This window comes from Salvelinus fontinalis, chromosome 3 (genome assembly GCF_029448725.1).
Source record: "Salvelinus fontinalis isolate EN_2023a chromosome 3, ASM2944872v1, whole genome shotgun sequence".
NCBI classification, from domain to species: Eukaryota; Metazoa; Chordata; class Actinopteri; order Salmoniformes; family Salmonidae; genus Salvelinus; species Salvelinus fontinalis.
In genome coordinates this window covers 38,548,937-38,565,007 of record NC_074667.1, presented here as the reverse complement: position 1 = coordinate 38,565,007, position 16,071 = coordinate 38,548,937, and the positions used below count along the sequence as shown (strand labels likewise).

The 16,071-nt window shown below is 43.4% G+C and overlaps 1 protein-coding gene across 2 annotated transcripts; it reads left to right on the top strand.

The window, feature by feature from the left end:
• The first annotated feature begins 430 nt into the window (after positions 1-430).
• On the top strand, positions 431-8,560 carry gpr61l (G protein-coupled receptor 61-like). Of its 2 annotated transcripts, none has more exons than XM_055915107.1 (2): positions 431-825; positions 6,639-8,560. In XM_055915107.1, exon 2 carries the CDS (start codon positions 6,717-6,719, stop codon positions 8,004-8,006), a length of 1,290 nt encoding a protein of 429 aa, XP_055771082.1. In that variant the 5' UTR covers positions 431-825; positions 6,639-6,716; the 3' UTR covers positions 8,007-8,560. The 2 variants fall into 2 exon arrangements, with proteins under 2 accessions (XP_055771082.1, XP_055771074.1); XM_055915099.1 differs by having other exon boundaries at positions 431-886.
• The last annotated feature ends 7,511 nt before the right edge of the window (positions 8,561-16,071 follow it).

The following is a 16,071-nucleotide window of genomic DNA, read 5'->3' as shown; positions in this document are numbered from 1 at the left end:
TTACAGCATTTCATTAAATAGCAACACCAACACACAAAGTTGCTATTACAGTTTCTTCCTAACACTCAATTTTGAACATTGTCATCCAGAGATTAATATAATTCTCATCACCACAGCTGGTTCAATTACTAAATTAATAGATGATGGTTCAAGAAAAGATTATACCAAATTGTTTTAATTAACATTCACTCTGAGTAATGTGATATTTGGTTAAAAAAAATTATGTTTTAACTCTAAATAATACAAAAACACATTGTTGGAAAAGGCCATGTCAACATGTACTGTACATTCCAGTTTCAGTTGTTTCCACAGAGCTGGTGCCAGTCTTGTGATTTGGTGAGCTCTAGGACCCTGGGAAGACCTGACTTTTGAGGGGACAGTGGAGTGTGTGTGTCTGTCTGGAAAAAAAAAATCACACAGCTCCCAATGTGTGACAGTCACTGCCATACACAGTGATAGAGCGAAAGGAGGAGGGTTGAGAGAGAGAAAGGGCATCCTCTCACATCTATCAGGGACTTAGACACTATCCTCAGGGAAGTGAAGTGATCAACAGCTTCTACACACCATCTCTTACACTAGTGTCCCTCTGTTACCCCAGCCTGGTTTGGACCAGGGATATTCCCTCTGGAGTACACCTATAATAGAGACTGAACTTCAAAACCTCTGGACAACCCACTCTGGCTACCTCTACCTGGAACCCTCACCAGTGTGGAACCTGTCCTGCTCATCCAGTGGTAATACACACTGTAACTGGTCTACTTGGACCTTTTCAGGTCTACTCATCTGAGGTCTCCTCACTAAAACAACCCTTGGGATATCCAGAAAGTACGACTCAAAAAATCCTTATTTCTTTGAATTGGACTTGACATATCATCTAATATTATGGGTAGGTTATGAGACTTATTTGATAATTTTACTAATTGTCATTCATTTTCCTATCTCCATAACATACAGTACATCCGCCACAGGATGCATAGCTAACAGGTGTACATTCTGTTAGATGCACTGTGCACTTTTACATACATTGTAATCACTTGAACGTTTCATCACATTGTCATTGACGAGCTGAGAGTTGAGGGAACAAACTATTTTAAGTTATTGTTTTTGGGGGGAATGGGTTTTCTGCTTCAGGTCCATGCATACTGTAGTTATGTGTTTCAAAGTGAAGGTAATGTAAATGTCCAATGTATGTCTTATGTGTATGTGCTCTTAAGAAATTACTTCTCATCTTTTCAGTAAAATATATTTATCCTGAAGGGAAATATAACAAATGTTTCTTCTATACCATCTATTATCACTCATAATACAAAGCCTTACCAAAAGTTTGCCTATACATCCATATTTAGCTACATTTATAGTCATATATCCATTTACAAAATGTTAATTTTAAGAAAAGGCTTTTTAATTTATTCACATTGAAGGAGATTTAACTGACTCCATCTCAGTGCGTTTCCCAGTTGACAGTTAGCTGTGCAGTGACAGCTCGAGCTGACATGGCAGAGAGGAGATGGGACCAGAGGGATAGTGAGGGGGACATCGGAGGGACAAGCATGGGTGACTCACGTCTCTCAAAAAAAAGTGCTTGTCTGTAAGAGCCATTGAACACAGGTCACTGGCCCTGTAAAACATACTAACGCCGAATGGTAGGGCTGCCGTCTTATCGGCTCTCAACCAATCATGCGATTTGGTTTGTGTTTTTGCATTGTCCGTAACTTGTTTTGTACATAATGTTGCTGCTACCGTCTCTTATGACCAGAAAAGAGCTTCTGGACATCAGAATGGGGATTATTCACCTCAATTTGGACGAGGAGTTCTTCTTCAATGAGTCGGGATATACTGCAGACACCCGACCAGGCCCCGATCCCCGTGATTCGCTGCTGAAGGAAACGGAGGGTTTGAGGCAAAAGATCGGGGTGATCGGGGGGGGATCAGGCAAGGAGTAGCCAATCTGCCCGTGCCTTCCATTCTGCTAGCTAACGTTCAATCACTGGAAAATAAATGGGACGAACTGAAAGCACGTATATCCTACCAATGGGACATTAAAAACTGTAATATGTTTCACAGAGTCGTGGCTGAAAGATGACATTAAGAACATACAGCTGGTGGGTTAGACACTCTATCGGCAAGACAGAACAGCAGCCTCTGGTAAGACATGGGGCGGAGGCCTATGCATTTATGTAAACAACAGCTGGTGCATGATATCTAAAGAAGTCTCCAAGTTGTGCCCGCCTGAGGTAGAGTATCTCATGATAAGCTGTAGACCACACTATCTACCTAAAGAGTTTTCATCTTTATTTTTTGTAGCTGTTTACATACCACTACAGAGTGAGGTTGGCACTAAAATGGCACAAAATGAGCTCTATTCCGCCATAAGCAAACAGGAAAACGCTCATCCAGATGCGGTGCTCCTAGTGACTGGTGACTTTAATGCAGGGAAACACAAATCAGTTTTACCGAATTTCTATCAGTATGTAAAATGTGCAACCAGAGAAAAAAGAATGCTAGACTACCTTTACTCCACACACAGAGACGTGTACAAAGCTCTCCCTCGTCCTCCATTTGGCAAATCTGACCATAACTCTATCCTCCTGATTCCTGCTTACAAGCAAACATTACTAAACTACAGGACTGTTTTGCTAGCACAGACTGGAATATGTTCCGGGATTCTTCCAATGTGATTGAGGAGTACACCACATCAGTCACTGGCTTTATCAATAAGTGCATCGAGGACGTTGTCCCCACAGTGACTGTATGTACGTACCACAACCAGAAGCCATGGATTACAGGCAACACCCGCACTGAGCTAAAGGGTAGAGCTGCCGCTTTCAAGGAGCTGTAAGCTTATAAGAAATCCAGCTATGCGCTCCAATGAACCATCAAACAGGCAAAGCGTCAATACAGGACCAAGTTTGAATCGTACTACACCGGCTCCGACGCTCGTCGGATGTGGCAGGGCTTGCAAACTATTACAGTCTACAAAGGGAAGCACAGCCGAGAGCTGTCCAGTGACACGAGCCTACCAGACAAGCTAAATAACTTCTATGCTCGCTTTGAGGCAAGTAACACTGAAACATGCATGAGAGCATCAGCTGTTCCGGATGACTGTGTGATCACGCTCTCCACAGCCGATGTGAGTAAGACCTTTAAACAGGTCAACATCCACAAGGCCGCAGGGCCAGATGGATTACCAGGACGTGTACTCCGAGCATGCGCTGACCAATTGACAAGTCTCTTCACTGACATTTTCAACCTCTCCCTGTCTGAGTCTGTAATACCAACATGTTTCAAGCAGACCACCATAGTACCTGTGCCCAAGAACACTAAGATAACCTGCCTAAATGACTACCGACCCGTAGCACTCACGTCTGTAGCCATGAAGTGCTTTGAAAGGCTGGTCATGACTCACATTAACACCATTATCCCAGAAACCCAAGACCCACTCCAATTTGCATTCCGCACCAACAAATCTACAGATGATGCAATCTCTATTACACTCCACACTGTCCTTTCCCACCTGGACAAAATGAACACGTATGTGAGAATGCTATTCATTGACTACAGCTTAGCATTCAACACCACAGTGCCCTCAAAACTCATCAATAAGCTAAGGACCCTAGGACTAAACACCTCCCTCTGCAACTGAATCCTGGACTTCCTGACGGGCTGCCCCCAGGTGGTAAGGGTAGGTAACAACACATCCGCCTCGCTGATTCTCAACACGAGGGCCCCTCAGGGGTGTGTGCTCAGTCCCCTCCTTTACTCCCTGTTCACTCATGACTGCACGGCCAGGCACAACTACAACACCATCATTAAGTTAGCTGATGACACAACAGTGGTAGGCCTGATCACTGACAACGATAAGACAGCCTATAGAGAGGAGGTCAGAGACCTGACCGTGTGGTTCAAGGACAACTACCTCTCCCTCAACATGAGGGACTCCGACTACAGGAAAAGGAGGACCGAGCACGCCCCCATTTTCATCAATGGGGCTGTAGTGGAGCAGGTTGAGAGCTTCAAGTTCCTTTGCGTCCACATCACCAACAAACTAACATGGTCCAAGCACACCAACACAGTCATGAAGAGTGCACGACAAAACTTATTCCCCCTTAGGAGACTGAAAAGATTTGGCGTGGGTCCTCAGATCCTCAAAAGGTTTTACAGTTGCACCATCGAGAGCATCCTGACGGGTTGCATTACTGACTGGTATGGCATCTGCTCCGACCGCAAGGCTCTACAGAGGGTAATGTGTATGGCCAAGTACATCACTCCCCCCCCCCCCCCCCCATACGCTGCAGCTACTCTGTGATTATCTATGCATAGCCACTTTAATAACCCTACCTGCATGTACATGATTACCTCAATTGCCTCGACACCGGTGCCCCCGCACATTGACACATTGACTCTGTACCCCCTGTATAGAGCCTCTGTATATAGCCACGCTATTGTTATTTACTGCTGCTCTTTAATTATTTTCTTTTCTTAAAACTGCATGGTTGATTTTCTTAAAACTGCATGGTTGGTTAAGGGCTTGTAAGTAAGCATTTCACTGTAGGTCTGTTGTATTCGGCGCATGTGAGAAATACAATTTGATTTGATTTGATTTATATTCTTAAAGGTGCTACACATAGGATTTTTTTGCGCATTGTAATTTTAGAAAATGCTCATAATATATCTGCAGTAATAGTGGAATTATAATGTTTGACAGTATTTCTTACCCGCCAGTGTTGTGATTGACTGTGATATTCACATATTGATTTCTCCAGCCGGGACGGCATTTGTTGTCAAAATGGGAAAGCTGCTCTGTCATTTCCTGTTTGCAAAAATGTTACTGTTCCCTCAATTTGAGTTTATGTGAGAATACAAGCACTTTATAGTGTAGGGAGTCATTGTACCATCTAAATCTCTGTGAAATATATTTTCAACAATAAAAATATAATGTATTTTCAGCTGTTAGTTGGTGGTTCAAAACCGAAAGTAAAAGACTCAAGTGTGTCTCCGCCATGTTACTGGGATATGGGACGAGGGAGAAATTCTGAGAAGTGTTTCACTCTTTGTCCTGTCTAAAGTAAACACACTCTTCTGAGAGAAGAAAAAACAACGACTTTAGTAAGTCAAAAGGCAAGGATATATTTCCTATGTGAGTGGAAGCTTGATGTTGGTCAGTGTTTGGATAGAAAGGAGAGCAGACTTACATAACCCTGTATTTATGGGTAAAAACACCACAATCCCTCAATTGGCCTGGTGCCCCACACTGTATCTAATGTGCCCATTACAATTATCTATTTTGTGTTCCCCAAATCCATGGTATACAGACACACCATGTAGCAAGGAGTAAGGATTATATGTTTCAGACAAACTGTTGTAAGTGCTTTATCTGAATCAACTTGTACATCTGTTTTTCTTATCAAAACAGTAAAAATGCATGCAATCTCAGTCCTTAATGGTTTTACGTCCATGTGATCTGGTAGTTTGGCTTGTCCAATAACCAAGCAGTGAACTAGAGGGGCTTCAGGCCAGGGCAGGGATCCCCTTGTCACTATAATGCTCTAGAAATATAATCATATCCTACATTTTACAAATGAATTTTCTTTGTTTTCTCGTTGGCTAAACTTTGTTATTATATTCAATTATATCAGACTGATGTGTTTGGACATGTTTTTCTAATCAAAGTGAAATTATATAATTGAGAAAGAATATCAATAAATGTAGACTTGAGAGATGACTCAGGTAAATGTATTTGGTGAGCGTTGTGACATGCTGTTGGACATGAGCAAAGGCATCAAGTAGTCTTCCCCTCTGTTTGGGAAACCCGATAGAGCTTACTGGTAGTGAGCAACTGACACCCTCAGGCTTACCAAAAGTCTTTGTTTCCCCTCTCTTATCTTCAGTACACACACATACTGTCGTGTAGTGTAGGGTTGGCCTGGATGGGAGATAAAGTTGCTTTGACTGGATCAGTGGCTCACCAATCAGAGTGTTGATTGGCTCAGCCACAGTAACAAGGTGTAATGATGAATTTTATTTTTTGGGGAGAATGTTTCTTTGGGACCGTCAGGCGACGTCCTGATGCCTGATACACAGGAATATTCTTGCAACATTCCCATGAAACGTGTCTAGAATATTAATATTGGATATTTTTTTAGTGTCAGAGTGCATTGTGCCTGGCCCGCCACTGGAGTCACTAGAGGACAAGGACAATCCAGCTGACCAAACCCTTCCCTAACCCGGATGACGCTGGGACAATTGTGCACCGCCTCATGGGTCTCTTGGTTACGGCCGGCTGTGAAACAGCCTGGGATTGAAACAGGATCTGTAGTGACACAGCTAGCACTGTGATGCACTGCCTTAGACCGCTGCGCCACTTGGGAGGCAATATTGAATTTTCTGAGAACATGATAACCATGTTCTAGGTAATTTCTGTTTGACATTAAAGGAATGGTCTCTTGGAAACAGTAACACTGGAAAATTCCTTTGAAAATATTAGGTAATGACCTAATGAGACTTTTAAGGGAACGTTCTCTAAAGTTGTGGGAACGTTTTTTGTTAGCTGGGTAGATGTAAACCATAAGTTAAGCTGCATCAGCATGACATTTCAAGATCATATCATTTTTGTAATTGTGTTTTTGTCTGTCTAACAGGACATATACTAAAAAGAGGAGAAAGTAAACATTGCAATGGGGCCTGCTGCTGTGATGATGACTAGTCTTCTGTGAACTATGGAGAAGTCTGGTCCGATGCTGGCTTCTATTCCCAATCGCACAGGGGCCAACCTCACAACCAGCCTATGGGGACCAAACCCCACAGTTCCTGCAGAGGTGGGAGTGGTCACCAGCTCCCAGTCTCAGATCAAGGATCTGATTGGGCTGTTTGCAATGGTGACCCTTAACCTCATCGCCCTATTGGCCAACACTGGAGTCATGGTGGCCATAGCCCGCGCCCCTCACCTGAAGAGGTTTGCCTTTGTGTGCCACCTGTGTGCAGTGGACCTGCTGTGTGCCATCCTCCTCATGCCTCTGGGTATCATCTCTAACTCACCCTTCTTTGGCACTGTGGTGTTCACCGTGCTGGAGTGCCAGGTCTACATCTTCCTCAACGTGTTCCTCATCTGTGCCTCCATCCTCACCATCACCGCCATCAGTGTGGAGCGTTACTACTACATCGTCCATCCTATGCGCTACGAGGTGAAGATGAGCATCAACCTGGCCATTGGCGTCATGCTCTTCATCTGGGTAAAGTCCATCCTGCTGGCCCTGGTCACCCTGTTTGGCTGGCCTGCCTATGGGGCCCACAGCTCCATCGCTGCCAACCATTGCTCCCTCCACTGGAGCCACAGTCGGCTGAGGAAGGTGTTCGCTGTGCTCTTCAGCGTGATGTGTTTCCTGCTACCCGCCGTGGTCATCTTCGCAGTCTACTCTAACGTGTACAAGGTGGCACGCTCGGCCGCCCTGCAGCACACACCCGCACCTACCACATGGGCCTCGTCCAACCCGGCCAAACGTCCCAACCGTTCTGACTCCATCAATAGCCAGACAACCATCATCACAACCACCCGCAGCCTGCCCCAGAGACTATCCCCCGAGATGGCCTTCAGCGGGGGTAAGGCTGCCCTCACCCTGGTGATCATTGTGGGTCAGTTCCTGCTCTGCTGGCTGCCTTACTTCTCCTTCCACTTGCACCTGTCCTTCAGCTCATCTCTGCAGAGCCCCGGAGATGTGGAGGAGGCTGTTACCTGGCTGGCCTACTCCTCCTTTGCTGTCAACCCTTTCTTCTATGGCCTGCTCAACAGGCAGATCAGGGAGGAGCTGGTCAAGTTCCGGCGCTGCTGCTACTCCAGGCCGGTGGAGCTGGGTACCTCCAGCCACGAGGGCTCCCTGCAGGAGAACTTCCTCCAGTTCATTCAGAGGACCACCAGCACGGCCGACACGCGCTCCAGCTGCGCCAACTCCAGCCCCAGGAACACCCAGGGGGTCAGGATCCCTGGACAGATACCAGAGGAGCATGGCTAAACACAATGGACAATACACTTCAATATGGACTATTAATATTGGCAGCCCTCTATCCTCCAGAGTTTGTGACCTGACCAAGACAAACTCTGGGGCCTAGTTAACGTCAATATGGCCCTGTGGTTTTTCTGGTCCGGTTACATGGTCAGAAAAAATACTATACTTCATGTATGCCTCTGAGTAGGGGCTTATTATTTCTTGGTATAATGGGATTTATTCAGGTAAGGTCTCCAACACAAGATCATAGTGTTGTTGTTTTAATGTGAAATATACAATTATTGTGCCAGAATTTAATTGACATTACCTTTTACTATTGTTTCATTACAAAACTTTATGTAAAAATATGATCATTTAATGTTTAGTTTGTATGAATTATATGTTCTGAAATAACATTTATTTGAGTTTACTACTGTTTCCAATGAACAGTGAGGAATGCTGTAGGAATACTTATATGTTCACCTTTTACAGCGGCCATGTAAAGATTCTTATTAACGTTCTATCGATAATACATTATTTAAATAAAGTGACAAGCATGTGTACAATAGTAACAAAATCAATTCATCTTTACTAATAATTCTTTCCATCTTACAGTGAAAAACAATGTGTCGTGCAAGTATATACAGTTGAAGTCGGAAGTTTACATGCACTTAGGTTGGAGTCATTTAAACTAGTTTTCAACCACTACACACATTTCTTGTTAACAAACTATAGCTTTTGAAGTCGGTTAGGACATCTACTTTGTGCATAGCACAAGTAATTTTTCCAACAATTGTTTACAGACAGATTATTTAACTTATAATTCACTGTATCACAATTCCAGTGGGTCAGAAGTTTACAAACACTTTAATGACTGTGCCTTTAAACAGCTTGGAAAATTCCAGAAAATTATGTTATGGCTTTAGAAGATTCTGTTAGGCTAATTGACATAATGTGAGTCAATTGGCGGTATACCTGTGTATGTATTTCAAAGCCTACCTTCAAACCCAGTGCCTCTTTGCTTGACATCATGGGAAAATCCAAAGAAATCAAGACCTCAGAAAAAAAATTGTAGACCTCCACAAGTCTGGTTCATCCTTGGGAGCAATTTCCAAACGCCTGAAGGTACCACGTTCATCTCTACAAACAATAGTACGCAAGTATAAACACCATGGGACCACGCAGCTGTCATACCGCTCAGGAAGGAAACGTGTTCTGTCTCCTAGAGATGAAAGTACTTTGGTGTGAAAAGTACAAATCAATCCCAGAACAACAGCAAAGGACCTTGTGAAGATGCTGAAGGAAACAGGTACAAAAGTATCTATATCCACAGAAAAATTAGTCCTATATCGGCATAACCTGAAAGGCAGCTCAGCAAGGAAGAAGCCACTGCTCCAAAACCGCCATGAAAAAGCCAGTCTATGGTTTGCAACTGCACATGGGGACAAAGATCATACTTTTTGGAGATCATACTTTTTTTTCCTCTGGTCTGATGAAACAAAGATAGAACTGTTTGGCCATAATGACCATCGTTATGTTTGGAGGAAAAAGGGGGAGGCTTGCATGCTGAAGAACACCATCCAAACGTGATGCACGGGGGTGGCAGCATCATGTTGTGGGGGTGCTTTGCTGCAGGAGCGACTGGTGCACTTCACAAAAAAGATGGCATCATGAGGATGGAAAATTATGTGGATATAAGCAACATCTCAAGACGGCAATCAGGAAGTTAAAGCTTGGTCGCAAATGGGTCTTCCAAATGGACAACGACCTCAAGCATCTTCCAAAGTTGTGGCAAAATGGCTTAAGGACAACAAAGTCAAGGTATTGAAGTGGCCATCACAAAGCCCTGACTCAATCCTATAGAAAATTTGTTGGCAGAACTGAAAAAGCATGTGCGAGCAAGGAGGCCTACAAACCTGACTCCGTTACACCAGCTCTGTCAGGAGGAATGGGTCAAAATTCACCCAACTTATTGCGGGAAGCTTGCAGAAGGCTACCCGAAACGTTTGACCCAAGTTAAACAATTTAAAGGCAACGCTACCAAATACTAATTGAGTGTATGTAAACTTCTGACCCACTGGGAATGTGATGAAAGCAATAAAAGCTGAAATAAATCATTCTCTCTACTATTATTCTGACATTTCACAATCTTAAAATAAAGTGGTGATCTTAACTGACCTAAGACAGGGAATTTGTACTAGGATTAAATGTCAGGAATTGTGAATATCTGAGTTTAAATGTATTTGGCTAGCACGGAAACCAAACCGGCTGTGCGTGTGCACCATCATGCATACATTTATGCACACCAAACGTGATCACGACACGCAGGTTAAAATATCAAAACAAACTCTGAACCAATTACATTAATTTGGGGACAGGTCGAAAAGCATTACACATTTATGGCAATTTAGCTAGCTAGCTTGCACTTCCTAGCTAATTTGTCCTATTTAGTTAGCTTGCTGTTGCTAGCTAGCAATTGAGTTCTTATTTTACCTGAAATGCACAATGTCCTCTACTCCGATAATTAATACACACATCAAACAGTCAACCGAATCGTTTCTAGTCATTTCTCTTCCTTCCAAGCATTTTCTTCTCTTGATTTTTTATTGCGATTGGCAACTTTCAAATATTAGGTGCATTACCGCCACCGGCCTTGTTTGTGGGTATAACCAATGAGGAGATGGCACGTGGATACCTGCTTCTATAAACCAATGAGGAGATGGGAAAGGCAGGAATTGCAGCGCGATCTGCGTCACAAATAGAACTGGCTTCTGTTTTAGCCCTTGGCAATGCAGACTCTCGTTGGCGTGCGCGAGCTGTCTGGGTGCAATAATTTAATAATATAGATTTCTAAATGTATTTCGCAACGCTCGCGCACGCGACTCTAGCGGTGTAGTCGGGGTATAAGGTGTATGTAAACTTCCGATTTCAACTGTAATTGTTTTAAGATGGTCATCTCAAGGATCATTTAGGTATTTGACTTTAGTACACCTTTAGGTATACATATCTTTTAAAAATTATATGAATTTGGCCTTTACTACTATAGCCCATACAAATGCATTGAATAATACATTCATAAATGACAAAAAAAGACAGTTAAAAAATTAATAGGTATTGAAGTGTCTGTTCTATATCTAAAAGATACAGTGCATTTGTAAAGTATTCAGACCCTTTGACTTGTTCTACATTTTGTTACATTACAGCCTAATTCTAAAATTGATTACATTGTTTTTCTCCTCATCAATCTACACACAATACCCCATGACAAAGCAAAAACAGTTAAAAAAAAAAACTGAAATATGACATTTACATAAGTATTGAAACCCTTTACTCAGTACTTTGTTGAAGCACCTTTTGCAGTGATTAAAGCCTTGAGTCTAATTGGGTATGACGCTACAAGCTTGGCACACCTGTATTCGGGGAGTTAATACCGTTCTTCTCTGCAGATCCTCTCAAGCTCTGTTAGGTTGGACGGGGAGCGTCGCTGCACAGATATTTTCAGGTCTCTCCAGAGATGTTAGATCGGGTTCAAGTCCGGGTTCTGGCTGAGCCACTCAAGGACATTCAGATACTTGTCCCGAAACCACTCCTGCATTGTCTTGGCTGTGTGCTTATGTAACAGTATAACTTTACGTCTTCCCCTCGCCCCGACACGGGCGCGAACCAGGGAACCTCTGCACACATCAACAACGGTTGCCCACGAAGCATCGTTACCCATCGCTCCACAAAGGCCGCGGCCCTTGCAGAGCAAGGGGCAACCCTACTTAAAGTCTCAGAGCAAGTGACGTAACTGATTGAAATGCTACTAGCGCGTACCCGCTAACTAGTTAGCCATTTCACATCCGTTACACTTAGGGTCATTGTTCTGTTGGAAGGTGAACCTTCGCCCCAGTCTGAGGTCCTGAACGCTCTGGAGCAGGTTTTCATCAAGGATCTCTCTGTACTTTGCTCTGTTCATCTTTCCCTCGATCCTGACTAGTCTCCCAGTCCCTGCCACTGAAAAACATCCCCACAGCATGATGCTGCCACCACCATTCCTCACCGTTTCCTCCAGATGTGAGGCTTGGCATTCAGGCCAAAGAGTTCAATCTTGGTTTCATCAGACCAGAGAATCTTGTTTACCATGGTCTGAGAGTCTTTAGGTGCCTTTTGGAAAACTCCAAGCAGGTTGACATGTGCCTTTTACTGAGGAGTAACTTCCGTCTGGCCACTCTACCATAAAGGCCTGATTGGTGGAGTGCTGCAGAGATGGTTTTTCTTCTGGAAGGCTCACTATTTTCCACAGAGGAACGCTGGAACTCTGTAGCTCTGTCAGAGTGACCATCGAGCGGCCAGCTCTAGGAAGAGTCTTGGTGGTTCCAAACTTCTTCCATTTAAGAATGATGGAGGCCTCTGTATTCTTGGGGACGTTCAATGCTGCAGAAATGTTTTGGTACCCTTCCCCAGATCTGTGTCCCTCGACACAATCCTGTCTCGGAGCTCTACGGACAATTCCTTCAACCTCATGGATTGGTTTTTGCTCTGACATGTACTGTCAACTCTAGGACCTTATATAGACAGTTGTGTGCCTTTCCAAATCATGTACAATCAATTTAATTTACCACAGGTGGACTCCAATCAAGTTGTAGAAACATCTCAAGGACGATCAATGGAAACAGGATGCAGTTTACCTTAATTTCGAGTCTCATAGCAAAGGGTCTGAATACTTACGTAAATAAGGTATTTAATACTTTTTTTATACATTTGCAACAATTTCTAAAAACCTGTTTTCACTTTATCATTTTGGGGGTTGTGTGTAGATTGATAAGGGAGAATAATATTTCATCCATTTTAGAATAAGGCTGTAACATAACAAAATGTGGAAAAAGTCAAGGGGTCTGAATACTTTCCGAAGCATTGCATAAGAAAGCTCAGGAAATATGTATATTTTTTTTACACATATTTAACCCCTTATTTTTGCTGCGAAAAAACTGCCTCCATACTTTAATTAGTTTGCATGTGTTACCTTCAGACAAGTTCCGAGACACCATTGGGTTCGTGACAATCTCCGCTTTCCATAGAGTGGTCATAGTTTGTAGGCCAAACAGGATGCTACAGAACCTTTTGTGAGAAGACCGATTTTCAGGACGTCTCATGGTCTGACAAACACTCCTGTAGCTCAGCTATCTTCCACCGCAGATGCAGAAGGCCGCCATAGGTGGTGTTGTTGTGATTTGTGATTTATGAACCAGAGAGTCACAGGCAGGCAGGATGAAAACAGGGTCAGACTAGAAATAGAATGTGAGTGGATGTCGAAACAGAGAGTGGGATGGAGCTTAAGGCCAGTCCTCTCCTCCACCATGCAGCTCTAGTCTCCGCATGAGAGGTCCAAGGTGGCTGGGGAAATAGAAGAGACACAATGGAGCTTGTCAGACTAAACAGGTCCATCCCTGTCTTCTGGTTACAACACAACAACACAACAACCGAAACTCTCTGTACAGTAGGCAACCTAAGTTGTGTAGTGTTTGCTTAACGTGAGCTTGTGCCTGAGCAGATGGGTTGGCAAAGTATTACGTGGGCACACCCTCAGGGATAACGGTGTGGTGCCTGGGTGTATAAAGTGCACACCAGCTGGAGACACAGGTGTGAAGTGCAGGACCCTGTGCTCTGAATTTGTCGCTCCAATCCACTTAATCTGGGGTCGGATGAAGTGGTGAGTTGGCTGGTTTTTGGGACAGATTTACAGGACAGTGTGGATTTGCCTGTCCTTTTACAGACACACTTAATGGAGTCCATTTAGACAGCCAGAACAGCTGGCCCAAAATACAGTATCTGTTACAGTTTGGGAACCCTTTTGAGACAACTGTTTCTCTGAGCTGATTGAAACAGATCTGCAGTGCAGTGTATCAGGCTTGCGTTGTCATCTCACTGTCTGGCTGCCAGGCTATTTCCCTGTACTGATACGCAACAATTAGACCCTCCCTCATCAGTTGGATTGGCAAAGATCTGCCATCTCTGATTTGAGCAGCTTTCCCACATTAAAGTTCAATATAAAATACTACAGTACTTACTATATGTAGGAGACTGTAGTGTACTATATAATACTATACTACACACTGTAGTATCCCTCGATCAAGTGTAGTGCATACTATAGAATATTGTCGTATAGTGTAGTATACTATAGTAAATATCCAAAACACAACACTTGTTTTACTATAATAAATACGACAGTATTTAATTTGCATATACCCTGCCCATTCCCCTCCCCAATATCCAAATTTGTGAGTAACCTACATGCCATGTAAAGACCATATTGTTTTCCATACAAGTTATAGAAAAGAGCAGAAGTGCTGAACTATCTGTTTAGGCAACAGTACTACCTACAAGTTATGGAAAATGTGCTCTATCATTATTTCTCCAAGGAGAAAGCCTCCACTTCTAGGTCAAATAAAATAAAAACACAATAGTAAATACTACAGTAATGTCTGCAAAAACATTACAGTCTGCAAAAACAAATACTACAGTATGCTATGGTAAAGTCTGCCGGAAAAAACACTACAGTGAATGCTATAGTATTTTTACCATAGTATACTATAGTATTTTTTCATGTGGGTCTCTATAAGGTCAAAGGGTATTAATCCATAACCCCATGGAGGGGTCACAGGGAGGAGGGAGTTTGACCTCAGAGTGGTTCTGTTAGAGTTGATCGCTAGCCAATCAGGCCTGAGTCGGGAGGAGGCATGTAGAAAACAACGGTCAACAGGTCATTAGACGTAGAATCACAGACTGATGCATGGACAGACGGACGGACGGACGGACACACACACACACACACACACACACACACACACACACACACACACACACACACACACACACACACACACACACACACACACACACACACACACACACACACACACACACACACACACACACACACACACACACACACACACACACACACACACACACACACACAAAGATGATCTGCTAATGGGTCCAAAGGTCGGAGAAAACAGATTTTCCCCTTAAAGCACCCTGGGAATCTAGAGCTGGTAGGGGAAAATGTGCTCAGAGAGAATTCAGACAGTTGTCTATTTAGCCCTGTAGCCACCTGGGGGTACTTACCCACAGCCCCTCTCTTTGACGATCTACATAGATACTATGGAGTAGTGTCTGGCAAAGGTGTGAGCCACAAAGGGTCTTCTGCTTGTTTAATAGTAATTCAATGTTTCTATCATGCTAAACACATGATTTGATTATATAATATGACAGATAAACCAAGCCACGACAGATTGAGTTAGGCTACATCATTTTTCTCTGGCGCAGAGAGAAATAGCAGGCACTGAAAGCAAAGCCTCTGTCTGTGCTGCTCACCCACCAAGCTGCCTGGTGCGCTCCATCACCATGGTTTCCCCAGACATCAATCATCACATCCAGTCTCAATACCCTCCTCTAGAATGGCTGCTGTAAAACCGATCCACCCATCAATACCAGGGGGAGAATTCAGTACACTAAATCATCAAGTCAAAGCTTATTTGATGATTACTGTTGTCTGTATATTTAGCTGCTCTTTGAGCAGTCTTTACAGTAACTAGCAATTGGTAGTCATACAGTTTAAAAAATATTGATGTGCATAAATTATAATTCACCCTGTCAGCTTGCATTTTTGACAATCATGTTTCATAGGCCTCTAAATAGAAAATACGGAGTACAAAGTCTTGGCCAACAGAGAGCGCTATGGAGCCATACAACAGCTCTATCACAAGGCTCTGAACAGGTTGCTTGCTGGCGCTCCATTTCTAGCTGCAGACTGATGGACAAACTGCGTCAGCTCTGTCTCCTGTGCTGTTCAACCAGGTGATGCGGATTACACCCACGGCATGACATCTGCCACTGACAACACAATAACAGCACATCCATATGAAACCTGCTGGGTGTGGATCTATTGAACAAATTCATTGACTGACATTTGTTTATGCCCTTAAGACATCATTGTCTCACTATGTATTTTGTATCTTGTAATGATTTACAGGTCAAAGCAGGTTTATGATTAGCGCAGTGCTGTCAATGGACTCACTCATATCAACACGTATGCCTCAGATATTTT

Excerpts from the sequence above, each read along its gene's own strand:
- gpr61l (XM_055915107.1), top strand. The coding sequence starts at position 6,717 with ATGGAGAAGTCTGGTCCGATGCTGGCTTCTATTCCCAATCGCACAGGG.